The sequence below is a fragment of the Gouania willdenowi genome, chromosome 8 (genome assembly GCF_900634775.1).
Source record: "Gouania willdenowi chromosome 8, fGouWil2.1, whole genome shotgun sequence".
Lineage (NCBI taxonomy): Eukaryota > Metazoa > Chordata > Actinopteri > Blenniiformes > Gobiesocidae > Gouania > Gouania willdenowi.
This window is the reverse complement of record NC_041051.1, coordinates 17,827,864-17,843,881: the sequence shown is the minus strand read 5'-3', so window position 1 is coordinate 17,843,881 and position 16,018 is coordinate 17,827,864. Positions and strand designations below refer to the sequence as shown.

At 38.8% G+C, this 16,018-nt stretch overlaps 3 protein-coding genes across 3 annotated transcripts; 1 reads left to right on the top strand and 2 right to left on the bottom strand.

Moving 5' to 3' along the window:
* The first annotated feature begins 174 nt into the window (after positions 1-174).
* On the top strand, positions 175-3,348 carry trim35-13 (tripartite motif containing 35-13). Its single transcript, XM_028454921.1, has 6 exons — positions 175-594; positions 1,203-1,298; positions 1,387-1,617; positions 1,695-1,717; positions 1,785-1,903; positions 1,983-3,348. Exons 1-6 carry the CDS (start codon positions 193-195, stop codon positions 2,516-2,518), a joined length of 1,407 nt encoding a protein of 468 aa, XP_028310722.1. The 5' UTR covers positions 175-192; the 3' UTR covers positions 2,519-3,348.
* Positions 2,895-10,146, bottom strand: slc27a1a (solute carrier family 27 member 1a). The gene is made up of 13 exons (XM_028454912.1): positions 9,781-10,146; positions 9,356-9,523; positions 7,717-8,111; positions 7,007-7,174; positions 5,780-5,849; positions 5,607-5,698; positions 5,420-5,529; positions 5,093-5,302; positions 4,877-5,003; positions 4,308-4,445; positions 4,079-4,243; positions 3,761-3,907; positions 2,895-3,658 (listed from the first exon to the last, which is right to left on the bottom strand). The coding sequence occupies exons 2-13, from the start codon at positions 9,520-9,522 to the stop codon at positions 3,501-3,503; spliced, it is 1,947 nt and encodes a 648-aa protein (XP_028310713.1). The 5' UTR covers position 9,523; positions 9,781-10,146; the 3' UTR covers positions 2,895-3,500.
* A 2,353-nt stretch (positions 10,147-12,499) lies between these two features.
* On the bottom strand, positions 12,500-15,627 carry ptger1c (prostaglandin E receptor 1c (subtype EP1)). The gene is made up of 3 exons (XM_028454949.1): positions 15,522-15,627; positions 13,540-14,444; positions 12,500-12,721 (listed from the first exon to the last, which is right to left on the bottom strand). Exons 1-3 carry the CDS (start codon positions 15,532-15,534, stop codon positions 12,500-12,502), a joined length of 1,140 nt encoding a protein of 379 aa, XP_028310750.1. The 5' UTR covers positions 15,535-15,627.
* Positions 15,628-16,018: the final 391 nt, after the last annotated feature.

Sequence of the window (16,018 nt, the reverse complement as noted above, 5' to 3'; positions counted from 1 at the left end):
TTTATTCCCGGGAGAAGTGTTTATTTGAGAATGAAAATGCGCATACACAACACAACTTGAATTACACAAGATATGTGTCCTGGAGCCAAACTATTACACTTATTTCTGAGGTCATGATGAGGTATCCATCCATGGATGTAGGAGGCGGGGCTTCAGAGCCTGCTTTATCATCAAAAGCCCAGCAGAAGAAGAATGGCCAGCCATCGCACTCATTGTGAAGATGACCTTTCCTGTCCACTATGTGGACACATTCTCAGGCAGCCTGTGGTGCTGAGCTGTATCCATAAATTCTGTAAAGCCTGTCTGATAGACAACTGGGAAACACAAGGCAGTAAGGACTCGCACTCGTGCCCTCTGTGCTGCCGCCAAGCCACAATGGATCAACTGGTGGTGAGCAAGGCACTGGAGAAGAAGTGTAACGCTTTCAGGGAAGAAAGAAGCAAGAATGACCCTGAGTCGTGTCAAGAGCATGGAGAGAAGTTCACGCTCTTCTGTCTGGATGACTTTGAGCCGATCTGTGCCGTGTGTGGAAAAGCTGCTGCACATGCTCGACACAAACTGTATCCCCTTGGTGAAGGTGCCAATGACTGTAAGGTAGGCATGTTTAGTATAGGAAGGTTACACACAAGGTGGAACAAGATCTTTATACTCAATAGAAAAACTTCACTGGGAGCAACTCATGTTTTTTTAAAATGGTTTCTCATTAGATGAATACACGAAGAATAATGCAAGATGCAGAGTTTGCAACAAGGTCTGGTGAACAAAAAGGACAATTGTGAATGAGTGAATGTTTAAATCTTATTCGTGATTGATGTATTTTGTTTTTATTTCCCCCCTACTTTAATATTCCTCAATGTGCTCTGACCCAGTATTCGTCAAGGTATTTGTGCAGAGTTCATTGACACTTATGATTTATATATTTGGATTCCTGTTGCTATTCAGGGTGCAGAGAGGACTGAAATTTGACTCCCCAACAAGGTTTCTGTGAAGCTCATACGTTCATTCCTTCTCTAGAGATGAGGAAACCTGAAAACTAACGTGAAACCAATCCCTCTGCTGCCATCAGTGTCCCCGTCTGCACTTTGAACTTTTATCCAAGAAATACTTTGTAAACAACCTGTCACCTTATTGTGGCCAGTCCACATTGTATTGACAGTATTTGATCACTGTGTATTCAAAAGCTTGAACTTTCACTGATTCAGGAGGAACTGAAGAATGCACTCCTGCCCATAAAAGAGAAGCTGCAGCTTTGCAAAAAGGCAAAGATTGCTTATGAGGATATGTCCCAACATGTGAAGGTACTGATAGTGCAATATCCATCTGATGTGGCTTTGTGTGAGGGTTTAAAATAAGAATCACTTCACTTATAAATCATGTTTTATGCAGAACCAGACTGAACACACTGAAACCCAGATCAAAGAAGAGTTTGAAACCCTCCATCATTTCCTGAAGGTGCAAGAAGCAACCAGACTATCAGCCCTGAAGGCAGAGGAGGACCAGAGGAATCAGATGATAAACCAAAAGATTGAGGATATCAACGATGAAGTGACATCACTGTCCAACATCATCATATTAGTAGAAAAAGAAATGACAAGGGAAGACATCCCCTTTCTAAAGGTAGAACATAATATAATGGAACAAAAATGATTCAGGTGGGAATTAAGATGATCAATGTTTCTCCTCTGACCTTTCAGAATTACAAGGAAACGATAAAGAGGTGAGTAATAAAAGTGCTTCGTTTGATGAGATACTTTTTGGCGTTAACAGCAAAAATATTGTTTCAGAACTTGGCAAAATGTAGTGGCACCTCAAGAACTTCCTGACACTCTGATTGACGTGGCCAAACATCTGGGCTCTCTGAAATTCAAAGTGTGGGAAAAAATGAAGAGTACAGTTAAATACTGTAAGTTCCTCCAAGAGACAGTTTTCTTTGCCACTCATATATATATATATATAAACTTTGTTTCCCCCCTCCCTCAAAGACCCTGTAATACTTGATCCAAACACGGCAGCCAGCTGCTTCATCATCTCTGAGGATCTCACCGTTGTGCAGAACTCAACTCAGATTTTTAAGCTGCCAAACAACCCTGAGCGATTTGACATCAGCGCAGAGATGTTGGCTGCTGAGGGCCTCGAGTCTGGACGTCACAGCTGGGATGTGGAGGTGAACGACAACACATATTGGGTGTTGGGAGTGGCCAGTCAGTCCATCAACAGGAAGGGGAAGCACGTGCTGACTCCAGCAGAAGGATTCTGGACTATAAGGTTTCGAAATGGAGAGCATAAAGCCTGCACAGCACCATGGGAGCCGCTCAACATGAGCAGGAAACCGGAGGTGATACGAGTGGTTTTAGACATGGACCGAGGCAAGGTGACCTTTTATGACCCCAGAGAGAGGACTCCTCTCTTCACTTTCACTGAAGTTACGACTCCTAAAGTCTTTCCCTACTTCTGCACAGCTTGCAAAGAGAACCCTCTGAAGATCCTGCCTGCCAGGATAATCGTATCATTAGATTAAATCCACTGGAGAATTGTCCAAATTGTAAAATGTCAAGATTTCACAACATTTGTGAAAGTTATAGATAATGTGCTGATTAAGTCAAAAACAATTGACTGAAAGTAACAAAAAGAGAGTCTCACTTAAAACTTATTTATTAAAGTTACAACAAAATAAGTACAACATGTGAGAACTAGGGTTTAAACTTTCAATTCTAGGATGCCTATACATCATTACAAATATAAGATTTATTACATGAACTTACAGTATGTAATTCATACAAACTGAAATCATTTTCCAACATTCATTTGAGCTGCTTTTCAAAGTTAGAAATGAAACAAATATGGAGTTTATAAAAGGCACATTTAGTAACAGAAACCCCAACAGGTGAAGTTAGTTTGTCTCCTCTTTAAAACTTTAATGATTTTGTTTTATGTTTGAACTAGTGCTAATCACTTGTGTACAATGCATGAAGCCTCATCTATAGCCAGATTTAACACAGCAGTAACAGAGCTGCACTGTTTAATGCAGTGGGATTATGGGATAAAGCGCTACGCTAATGCGTTTCGGTAACAGGTTTTCTTTTTCTTTTGAAGTTTTTGCTCCGTTAGAGTGTACAATTAAATGTTTGAGAACCAATGAGTTAATACTATCTAGAGCTAACCTCACAACACAACCCACCAGAACACACATCTCATGAAAAAAGACACCACCACTTCAGTCTTAATTCCTGTTATAACAAAATTCCTTTTAAAAGGATTTATTCACTCCATGAGCAGCAAAGCTTAAGGGCTTCTTGAGGTGTTTGTTAAGAGATTTAAAGGCCAATAAAAATATAAATGCTATCACAACATGACCAAGTGCGTTACTTTCACAGTGTTGAAACTTATAAAAGTCATCTCCATGTAAGTAGTTATTGCTTCCTGAATGGTTAAAACCCTGCCTTCAACCTAGCTGGTTGAGAAACAGCTGCACTGATGCTCAACTCTCACTTTAAACCACGTCATAGTGACATTCTGCTCTCCATTATAGTGTTGTATAAATCCTCATCCATAGGTTCATAACGAGCAGCCCTTGGGTTCAAAAAGTAGATCTGGTCCGTTGTGAGTCGTGGGTCAAACCCCTCCCTCTGGAGTCTCGTTTTCTGAATTTTAAATGTACCTATACATTGTTTAAAAGAAATAAGAGAAATAAGGATTGTTTCTAGTGATACAATCGGAATAGTAGATAGTTATGTGATCAGTTTTGACTGAAGCTGCTCACCTGTTGTGTCTACGTGTGGAGAGATCCGTAGGAACACAGGGCGAGCATATGAAGGAAGAGCTCGTTGGATGCTTTGCAGGAAACTGTTGCAGTCAAAGCTCTCTGAGGGGTCTGCTATAGCAGCCATGCCTGCCTTCCCTTCCACATCTCAAATAAATATGAAGAGAAAAGACTTTTATAGGAAGATTAACAGTGACCCTCCTTCATACTCTCCCACACAGCTCATTAAAAGACATACGCATCAGTTTAAATAAATAAAGAGCAAATAATCCAGGGGGTTTTAACGTACTGTAGATAATAGTAACAGGGAACCAGTACCTGGCACTGAAACACCATATACAGCCACGTCCGTCTGACCCAGGAGCCCGCTCAGGATTCCCTCAACCTCAGTGGTGGACACGTTTTCTCCTCGCCAACGGTAGGTGTCGCCACTGCGGTCACGGAAGTACATGTACCCCAAATCATCCATCACCAGCACGTCACCTAAAGCAAATTAAATACTAAGTTTACCTGCTACAAAAAATGTTGATGAAGAAAAATTGCTGACCTGATAAATAGGCAGTGTCATTTTTCTTGAAGACATTGTGAGCGATCTTCTTCTTTGTAGCATCTTGATTAGCATAGCCATCAAAACGTCTGAGAGGGTCCTGTTGGTTGATTCGACCGACCAGAAGACCTGGCTCTCCTATAAGTGAAGGAGGGAAATCACCTGCTTTTAATAATAATAACTTAGATTTATATAGCGCTTTTTTTTTTTAAGGAGACTCAAAGCGCGTACAGAAATCATTATTTAGTCACACCAGTCACTCATATCAGTCATACCGGTGGTGGTAAGCTACATGGTAGCCACAGCTGCCGTGGCGCTGCCATATCGTGCCTACGGCCTCTCTGACCACCTCTAACAGTCATACCCAATTCAAACCCATTCATACGAGGCAATGTTGTTAAAGTGCTTAGCTCAATGACACGACAATGACTTGGATAGAGCAGGATTCAAACCCCTAACCCATTAGATATTGGATGAACCGCTCTACCACTGAGCCACGGTCGTCCCAGAATGCTACAATCAAAAGTTATCAGCACAGGATGATCGTTTGATGAATAAATATTGATTACCAGGTCGGCAAGGCACACAGAGGCCCCGGCTGTCACGAACCAGCTCCATGGTGTCCTCATCAACACTCACCAGACGGATGGGGTACACGTTGGGCAGAATGCGACTGTTGAACCCACAGGCTCCCACCTGGCGGGGCAGAATGAGATCAACTTTGTTCAAATGTACATTTTGTTTGTGCAGACAAAAAAACAAACAAACCCCAAATGTTTACTCACCTTGCCATCCATGTTGGCAATGCTGCAGTTGCATTCGGTCGCTCCATAGAACTCACCAATCTGAGCTATCCTAAAACGCTCAGTGAAGGCTTCCCACACACTGGGACGCAATCCATTTCCAATTGCCAGTCGAACCTTGTGGTCCCTCTCAGATGGACGCACAGGTTGAGACAGAAGATAGCGGCAGATCTCCCCAATGTACTGCACCACCTGTGAACGGGGAAAATGTTTTGAAAATGAGTTCACAACTAAAGGATACTAATTTGATTTATTTTTTGGTGATGGGATTTATCATATATTCAGTATTTTCTAAACATAAGCCCTTACTGTGCAGTTGTACTTAATACAGTCTTCCCAAAAGCGGCTGGCAGAAAATTTCCTTTTGACGACCACAGTGAGACCTTGGATCAGACACTGACCAACTCCAATAATGTTTCCTGAAAGGAGAATGCTCCCTTGTAGTTGCAATAGTAAAACATGAAGTCTATAACTGGTAGAAAAGAGAACTACCAACCTGCTGAGTGATAGAGAGGCAGGCAGTCATACAGAATGTCATCAGGGCGCATACGGAATGCAAAATACCCAAAAGCTGCAATTCTGTAGTAACTGTTGGAAGACAACAAAAGCACCATTAGCAGAAAACCAGGTTACTCTAGTCTCATAAAGGGCTTACTGAAATATTCATACCGACTGTGCACGACAATGGCAGCCTTGGGCAGGCCTGTGGTCCCCGAGGTGTAAATGTAAAACAGCCGATCTGCAGATGAACATTGATTTTTCTTTAATGTACATTCAGATATTTATGTATGACTACCTGTATTGCTGGTCAAACAAACAAACAAACAAACAAACAAACAAACAAACAAACATAACTATCCAAATATGTTTTTCAATGCCACAAAAGTCTGGACAAGGTTTGTTATTCAAGATGTTTTTCAAATTCACACCATTACTGCTGCATCCAATTGCTGGCTCTGATCATGATCAATTTTACACTTTACAAAAAGCTAAGTTACTTGGCTAAATATTGAGTTTTTAGTTATGAGGAATCAGCTATAATTAATCTAAAACTAAACACAGCAATGGAAAAATCTGAGGAATAACAGCAAAATGAGGTCAGTAAATGAGTGAATAAGATATACCTAACCACAACACAATAAAACCAATCAAAGATAATTCTATTTTCTGACAAATTAGTATCTGTACCTTAACAAAAACTTCTTTCTGAAAAAGAACAATGAGATTACGGTATGAGAAAAATGATAACCGAAGAACAAAACATTGTAGTGATAAGAGGGAGAGAAGGAAGATGGAAGTACTAGAAAATCTAACAGTTACAGGGTGTTCAAGGCAAACGGAAAAATACTTGTTTTTTTTTTTTTTTACGCAACTGACAGAGTTTTACAGACTGCTGTGATTTCTCTCACTTTTTCATTTTAGAGAAAAAAGCAGCAGCTCTGCCTGCTGTGGTCACCAGACATTTAAAGCCCATGTGGAATCTGTCTACTCTGTATGATGGCCCACTGATGCTTGTGAGGAGCAGGTGTTTTCCTAGAAGACCTTCCAGGTCAGCAGGTCAGTTTGGTGCAGTCTGTTAGCAGATCCAGCTTGTTGGAGGACAACGACCTAACTAACAGACGTACAAATCCATTTATACCAGCTAATCTATGTGATGTGTATGCACTGAACATGTAATTTTCTATTGTTTGTTTATTTATTGTGGGTACCTGCCACCTGCACAAAATATGCCTTCAGGATCATTCTAAGAACTTATAATCATCACAAAAACAACTATAGGACAATCCTCTATCTGCTCTAAAAATCCAATAAAAAAAAAAAAAACGAATGAACAATTAATGCCATCGTCATAGTTACTGACCTAAAACAAACACCCCAAAAAGAGGATCTACTCACCATTCATGCCTTTTGGGGGATTGCAGGGTGGAAGAGGATGTTTAGATGCAGAGGCTAAAAGAGGATCTAGATGCTGAGCACTTAGATCAGAGAGAACATCCTCACTCACGTCTCCAGTACAAAATCGTACCATCGGCTGACTCGAGGGGAAAGCGACCTCCGACATTGCTGTTCAAAAAGAAAAAGAAAAGACAGCAGTAGTCATTCAATCTAGATTGAATACATTTTTGGTTTTACATTAAGTGTTTTTGGTATCAAACTGAATATAATAATATTCAAAACCAGCAGAATCAAGTCTCTGTGTTGTCAACACTGCACTATGTTACCAATACAACAAGTACCAGTTCTATATTATTTATACTTTTTTTATATTGTTTTTCTATTTATAAATAGCCTCTATTGTCGTATTGTCATATTTTAGCTCATTCATTGCACTATTTTTCAGGTGTCTTTTGGGTGTTCTGTGTGTTGCCTCTGTAGTTTTTTTTCTTTCACTTTATCTGATGTGAGCGGTCATGACAGTAAATGTCCCAACCGTGGGATCAATAAAGCTCCTCTACCTTAACACTATGACCTAAACATGACAAAGAATGCAAACTAACAGTCATGTACATTGATTTCAGCTATAACAACTACACAATATTGTTGTCATAAAGAATTTTGCTCAATTTGAACAGAGTTAAAACCAAAATCAATCAATCAACTATTACCATCAGCAAGTTCAGATCCGAACACAATCGCCCTCGATCCTGACACCCCAACACAGTGCAGAAGGGGTTCACAGCGCAGGCTAAAGTTGATGAGTGCAGCTTCCACGCCCACCTTGGCCAAACCCAGCCAAAGAGCCACCTGTAATGGTCTGCTCTCCATGAAGAGGGCCACCACATCCCCAGAAACCCAGCCTTGATCTCGAGCCCAATGGGCCACTGCATTAGAGAGCTCATCCAGCTGAGTAAAGGTCCAGGTTTCCCCTGTAGCCTCATAGATCAGAGCTGGTTTATTTGGATGGCGTTTGACTGTCTGCGCAAAAATGGAAGGGATATTACTTCCATTGCGCATGTAACGCCACAGAGCCAGCCTTACTCTGATCAGCACATAGAGACCACTGGAAAGCAAGGAAAGAGAGAGAAATGCAGTGTTAGAATAGAGTATGCATGCTGAGTCATTGCATCACAGTCATATTTTAAACAATTCTGTCATTTACATCATGTGAATCAGGAAATGCAGAACTGGCAAACATTCAATTAAAAAGATTTTTTTTTTCTTCACAAAACAATTTAATGTGTAAAAATTAGTTGTCATTGTAATAGAAAACCAGTAGAGAGTTACTACCCCACTGTGCGCCTTATTTTGAATACCTTTTTACTATTTATTCAATTAATGTATATAGGGATGTCTCGATACAACTTTTTCATTCCCGATATGATACCGATATTGCGGCCTTGCGTATCGGCCGATACCAATATTGATCCGATATCAGCATGAATCATACACACTTTTTTCTTTTGTAATAAAAAAAAAAAAAAAAATTACTTATATCGGATATAGGTCCGATATTAGCCTGAAAACGAAAATCGAATTCAAATTTCCGGATTCACCGATATTTATTTATTTATTTTTTCAATTCATTTTTTATTTATCTTATTCAATTGTAGAATACTGTAGATATGATGTTGAAGGTAAAAATTTATGTAACCAATTGGTTAATAATACTGTAAATGGGTCAGTTTTTCTCATACCTATTCTCTTGTTTGAGTAACATCACTTGATCAAGTCTTTTCTAACATTCCACACTACAAAATAAGTAATCATTTAATTTTTCTATTAAAGAAAATTAATAAATTCAATAAAAAAATAAAAAAAGTATGATTTATGCTGATATCAGATCAATATCGGTATCGGCCGATATTCAAGGCTGCAATATCGGTATCATATCAGTAAGAAAAAGTTGTATTGGGACATCCCTAAGATCAGCAGTTATGAATCAAGGCATTAATTATTTACATTTCTCCAAAGATGAGAGATAGGGATGTTTTGAAAAAAACTGATCCAGAATCAGTATATTAATCCGGATCCCCTCCAAAATGTAATGACATCTTCCATGGAGTATGGTCTATCTTTGGTTAGAATTTTGTCAAAAATCAGTTAAATACTTTTGATGTTATCCTGCAATCAGACACAAATAAATATACAGGATACACCCGAAATACACACCGTTTATAAAAATCAGGAAGTCCATATTTAGAAGGATGGGCTAAGATATGACAGTGTATGTAATTTTAGATTACCATGGTGTATGACATAAAATAAATAGAGAACTATTTTTTTATTTTAACATATTAAGCTTACGTGAGGTCTCTTTTAGCAGTGAGGGCAGCAATGTAGAAGTACTTCCAGCTCCTTGTGCCCAGATAGACTCCTAACCCAGCTACCAGGCTCCAGGACCAGGACACCCCGACGAGGCGAAGCAGTCCCAGGGACCCCAGAGAGGCTGAGACACTCGCCGCATTGTGCATTCTTGTCACGAAATAGAAAGACACAGATAGGCTTTGGAACAAAAGAGAGGGCTCACAAACTAAAGCCTCAGTACTGTGGCTGGTACAAACAAACACAGGGAGCTTTTAAAGGAAAAGTAGCAGCAACGGCTAACATTAAAAATGAATTACCCTTCAGTTAGCATACTACAAAGCACGTAAACTTAGCCACAGGACACATTAACCTTTCCGGTAAACTATATGCCTTAGGCAGTCATCTCAATAGCTCTAATAACTCACCTACAGTCAGCAGTGAGGTACGGACGACCTTTCACCCAGTAACCCAGCCACTCAGTGGGACTCGTTCACGCTGTGTCTTGAGCAAAACTCTCCGATGTTCACCTCCTCAGCGGTTCCGTCCAATAAAACATATATTTCCCCCAAAAAATGCTTTTAAAGTGTTACAACAATTTTAAAACAGTACGTAGTAAATCGTTTGTAAATTAAAGTATAGTTAGAACACATTACAGCCCAATAGTTGCTAAAACTTGTCAAAACAGTGAAGCCGAGTTTTGACAGACTGAGCTGAGCGTGCAGTGAATCAAGCTTGACTGTACTCCATGTTGAAGAGATGCCGCAGTAAGCCCCGCCCACCATGGGTGTAACCATCCCGGTCAGCTCAGCCATTGGTTAAAACTAGTGCTACGTCAGGCTTTTCCAATGTTCTGATTGGACTAGACTAACCCTTTTGACCAAATACCAAAATACGTGGGTGACCGCTGGGGAAAAACTGAGCCACTACACCGGCACTGATTGTTAAAAGTCAACTTTTATCCTCCTCTTCCTCAGAACTACTAGGTTTAGACATAAAACATGTTGTAAATTTCACAGTAGCTATCAAACTTTAATCTACACATATTCTCAGTTGGTTAAAAACGAGAAACGTGGTCAAAGTTAGCAGAAACACTGCTTTGCCAAATGTATTTTGACGATTCATGTACAAAGTTGTCATTCAAACAATATCTCATTCTTAATTACTATTTTTTACTGGAGTTAACACATTCAACAGTGAGCAGCTTTACTTTTTGGAAACAATGGCATCACCAAGGGCCATGCTCCCCCCTCAGGAAATGTCCACTCCCCAAAGAGAATCTGTCCACAGAATAAATCAAATAATATAAAATCCATCCAGCTATCTTCACTGAATACAAAATGGCAAAACCAAATGAATAAATACATTATAAAATAATATTAATAAATAAAATAAATGGCAATTTGGACCTCCACGCTGGTGCAATGCGCCGACACCCATCCAATTTGGAAACGCTTATTATAAGGTTTTTGAAGTGTACACATGGTAGCTTTGACTATTCTTACAGTAACACATTAGTGATATCCAACAATGGCCAATGCTAAAATGTTGCAACAAGTGTTTACCCAGATAGCAAAAGATGTTAATTCAATGTTGAAAGATGGTCAAAATGGTTGATTTTTGGTTATGGTCGACGATTGATGGTGGTTCATCCATCGAACAATCATCCAATTCTCGCCCATTAACCAATGTTGAAAAGATGTCATTGAATCAATGTTGTTTTGTGGTCAGATTTTAATGATTGAACGTCTTAATCAGTGTTGAATCAACGTATGCTGTTTGTCGCCCACTCCCCCTCTCCTCCTTCCCTCCTCTTTGAGCTCTGGGTGAGAGAAAACCATAATATGATATTACAATATCATTATGTTTTTTTTAAAAGTGATTCAACATATTCCTTTAATATTCAAATGTTATTTTACACACAATCTTTTGTAATTTTACAGATCTTTCCTAATAATGATAATGAAGAAAATCTTTAGTGTGAAATTGCAGGTAATTTAGTGTGCATGGTTAAGGTGATTTCATTTTTTTTTTTAGATGCAATAAATTGTATTTGTACAGACACAAAAGTAATTTACTCTACAAGTATAAAGACAATTTAAAGTATATAATTTTACAAAAAGTGCACTTTAAATAATGGATATGTCCATTGATATCCTTTGACCTTATTTTATAGAAAGTGTCTTTTTGTACGGTTGTCGTACGGACAACCCACGGTGCTATTGGTACGGTTACCAAAGTACAAGTACATAGTGTCTTAGGGTTAGGGCTAGGGTTAAGTTATAACCCAATATCGCAACAATTTTTAGGGTTAGGGGTTAGCTTTAGGATTAGGGTTAGGTTTAGGATTAGGGTTAGGATTAGGGTTAGGTTTAGGTTTAGGGTTAGGATTAGGGTTAGGTTATAACCCAATATCGCAACAATTTTTAGGGGTTAGGGTAAGGTTCAGTCTTCGTCACCCGACTTAAACTGGCCAATGACTGACCTATCACATGACCTAAACGGGCCAAATAGGGGCGCTGCGTACGGATAGAATGTCGGTACATTGATCCGGCAATCGTACGGATAGCCACTGTCTACTTTATATAACTGTACATTGATGTATTTTAAAGACTATGGAATTATTAAGTTTATATTAGTGCTAAAAAGGACAAAACCCAATACTAGGAAAAAAAGTCTCACAGGATTCACAATCAGTCAACTATGTAATTTTCATTTTGGTAGTTTAGCTAAAGCAATTAGAGATCCTGACAATGTTATCATAATACACCTCCAATCTGTATTACACTTTAAAGAAGCAGCTAGAAATGTAGACATTCTATACATTGAATTTAATTATAAGAGGCTTTGTGCACTTCAACACTCTGCTTTGTGACTTAACGCATTTGTTACTAAATTGCTGTCATGCCCATACCTTCTACTCTTTAATATCACAATTTTACTAACTGACTTTGTTGTACACTTGGTAACCACCACACTTATCCCCTCAAACCCTCAGATTGACAAATTAATTCCTATGTGGTTGTATAAGTATAATTAAACATTCTTGGGGCTTGAAATTATTATCTGTAATCATGGAAGTAATTGAAACCCTTGGAATAATACATCCAAAAGAGTGTCTCAATACCTTTGGCAAAATAGTGTATCTCATTGCGTTTCGTCACAGGAATTGCTTTTTGCCACTGTAAGTTTTCGAGTGTGCGGACCACAGCAAACTCTTAAAAGCACTGCCCTCCTAAACAAGATGTAAACCCAAGGGTCCAAGATCTGATTCCACGATGCCATACGCAAGCCCACAAGGATGAACCCCTCTTTCATCATTGCTGAAGCTCTGGGCTTCTGATTTAACTGCATCAGAAAAATGTGAACCTAAAAAATAGGAGAAAAATCATCAGTCAATCTATAAATATAATAAAAGAAAATTACATTATGTTAATATCAGAGGTGACAAGTAACAAAGTACAAATACTTTGTTACTGTACTGAAGTAGTTTTTTCGGTATTTGTACTTTACTTGAGTATCTCTATATCTGTACTTTCTGCTCCTTACATTGAAAAAAAAGGCTCGTTACTTTTACGATCTTCAAAGATGATGTCACGACGTAAAAAGCCACAAACTAACAACCGTGAAGCTGGAGGAGAAGCTTGAAACACTTTATTTACAAATTTATAAATCTATGAGTGCTGAATTCTCCAGGTGTTCATGAAGGTTAACCGATTGAATTTATTTCCATGTACCAGTTTTTTACAAGTTCATAAAAATGTTAAACTCAAAGCTGCTCTGGATTTAATTGAGCATTGACACTTTTTTTTTCTTGCCCCTTTTTATGTACAAATTGTATTTATTCTGAGTTTCAAATTCTAAAGATGTTCAAATTGAACAGATTTAACTAGTTTCTATCTACCAGTAAACTAAAAACATGGAATTTTCTGACTTAAGAACCCTGTCTTATTATTGAAGGGACATTTGTTGAACTTTTTTACTTAAGTACATTTAGCATGTACTTTTCCTTTTTTTTTTAACTTTTACTCAAGTAAGGGAGAAACTTCAATACTTTTAATTTTACCAGAGTAATTATTTTATTCAAGTATCTATACTTTTACTTGAGTACGGAAGACTAGTACTTTTGCCACCACTGATTAATATATGATAAAAGATTCCTAATATTAAAAGTGTGGTGTACTCACCAGAAAGGGGCTCCAGCAGACACAAGAAACCACAGTGAGAGCCACCAGCTGCACCATCATCTCCACATCCAATGAACATACCAAGGAGGAGGTGGAGGCAGAAGAAGCACGGCGGGCACATCGAGCTGATTGACTTGTGTGACCATGGAGAGACTTGGCTCTGGACTGAAATAATGCTACGCAACTAAGGATGTTACAGAGTAGGGAAAGAGTAAGGGCAATGAGGCCCACACATGAGAAAACGAGAACTAGGCTCGTGTCAACCACAGTCTGTGGATCATGGACAGGCAAGAAGCACCATGTTCCTGGTGTCTGAGTTGTGTAATTTCCCACGCCGAAGAAAGGTAGAACTGCTAGCACTAGTGCACAAGTAGATAGTAATAACACAACACACTTTATATGAGTCACGGTAACCGTAGAGGCATGGAAAAAGGGTTTGGTGATGGCTACCCAGCGCTCAACGGCCATGGCACAACCCAACAACAAAGGACAGAGGCCAAAGAACACCATAATTGCACCAAATAAATTGCAGAATCCCTTGGTAGGCTTGACACTTTTAGATTTAGATATTTGGTTAATGTGCAGGTACAACGCAAATGCACCTGGGATCACATGGCCTCCCAGGTCAGCCAAAAGCAACGCTACCGTCAGTGATAGAAATGGAGCTCTGGATTGTCTTCGGAATCTGATACGGGATCTACCCAAGATTCCCAAACCTGTAAGGTTGGAGATGGTGCCAAATATCATTGTGAAGCAGGATATAGCTAAACCCGTAGATTGGCTGGAAAGTAAGGTGCTATTTGTGATTCTTGGTCCTTGAGCGTTGGAGGGGGTGATACCCAGGTTCTGTTGAATGTCAAGCGTTGCAGGTGGAGCAAATGAAGTCATAATTAAAGAAGTGGTTTCTGAAAAGACATAACATAAATGTGCACATATTTTAGTCTAAATAGTTGTCATATTTATAGCTAATATTTAATATCAGCCTGTCTAGACATCTGAAAGGGATCTTCATACATTCTGTATGTTCTCCATACACTTCTGTTCGGAAAATTTGAGTTTCTGCATGTAACAAAACCTTGTAGCCTATTTCTAAAAAAAAAAAAAAATCAATTAATTCACACAATTTCAAATGATTGATGACAAAGTGACCACTAAATCAAGATAAGGTTGTTTAATATTTATAAGAGAACTTTTTTCGTTTCCTTGATTGATAGAAGTAAAAATTAAGTTAGTGGACTTTGTAAATTAAGTAATTTTCCAGTTTTATGTATAGTTTGCCTAAAAAACTCATATTATGTTAGTTATTGTGACTAAATCCTGTGAGGCCTGTATTTGTGTCATGCCTGTTTTCTGCAGGTAATGAGGGTGTGGCCTAATTGCTGATTGGAACACCTGTGTCAACGCTCCTGGTGTACTGTATTAAAGAGCAGCCTAGCTCTCTGTCTACCTTCCTCCATGGCACACAATGGTGGTACTTTAGGCTTGTGTGAATTTATGTTTAAACTTCACAACATCCCACAAACTATTTACCACACATTTGCAATTAGCCTGCTGAATAATTTGGTTTTGATAAATACTGTAAATGCCTTCTTTTCAAGCACCAAACGTCTTCTGTCATGGCCGATAGAAGTCGGGTTGTGACAGTGCGTCTCAGTCTCAAGTGATCAACGTGACACCAATTGATGCATCAGAATAAAATAAAAACTTCACAACAGCTTTCGCCATGTTTTAGTGCACTTTTATACTTTTTATTCAATGCTTGCTTTACTTCCCTGTTTTGTCTTTGTAGTTTGTTTGTTGCCAGAGCAAAGCATACTGTATTACAAAGCTTCTACAGAGACAATGCATATTCAGGGTAATGCATTTAAATGTATTCTTTTTTTGCACGTGGGAGGATTTACAGATTTAGTTTTACTAAACATTTTCCAAACGACAACAATGTGAAAACCCTGTGAACGTTGCCGTTAAATAGAAAAACTCACCATCGAATGACATCAGACGAACGCTCGATGATTTAAGTAGATCAGAAAATAAACAAAAACAAAAGAAGCTTGTTTTCTCTTCTCCAACAGTATTTGTACCACACGCTTATCCTTATCGTCGGCAATGATTTAGACTACATTATTTACATTAACCCCCTCCCTCAATTCCTTTTTGTTTCCTCCCTCTAGCTCTTTTTTTTTTTTTTTATCTCCCTCTCTCTCTCCATTTATCTCTGTCTCTCTCTGGAGACTTGGTAGCTCTTATCTAACATTTCTCCTTAGTGGACCTGCATTTTCCACAAGCCTTTACTCTGTATATCTTCCTTCTATTCATTCAACCTTTCAGCTGATGCTTAGAGCAGAGTGGTTCTCAGCAATCAGTGCAATCACAGTATCGATCGTCTTCATACCTGACGTTCAAATGGTCACATTCGCAGATTTTAAAACAATGCAGGTTGTTATGATTTAACCAGTGGTGAGATTTTCATCCACGTGAA

Excerpts from the sequence above, each read along its gene's own strand:
- ptger1c (XM_028454949.1), bottom strand. Across the intron at positions 12,722-13,539 it reads TCTGCTGGAGCCCCTTTCTG|GTTCACATTTTTCTGATGCA; the intron begins GTGAGTACACCA and ends CCTATTTTTTAG.
- trim35-13 (XM_028454921.1), top strand. The coding sequence starts at position 193 with ATGGCCAGCCATCGCACTCATTGTGAAGATGACCTTTCCTGTCCACTA. Across the intron at positions 1,299-1,386 it reads ATATGTCCCAACATGTGAAG|AACCAGACTGAACACACTGA; the intron begins GTACTGATAGTG and ends TGTTTTATGCAG. Across the intron at positions 1,904-1,982 it reads GAAGAGTACAGTTAAATACT|ACCCTGTAATACTTGATCCA; the intron begins GTAAGTTCCTCC and ends CCTCCCTCAAAG.
- slc27a1a (XM_028454912.1), bottom strand. The coding sequence starts at position 9,522 with ATGCACAATGCGGCGAGTGTCTCAGCCTCTCTGGGGTCCCTGGGACTG. Across the intron at positions 5,850-7,006 it reads TCCCCCAAAAGGCATGAATG|ATCGGCTGTTTTACATTTAC; the intron begins GTGAGTAGATCC and ends GTTCATCTGCAG. Across the intron at positions 5,699-5,779 it reads GCCATTGTCGTGCACAGTCG|TTACTACAGAATTGCAGCTT; the intron begins GTATGAATATTT and ends GTCTTCCAACAG.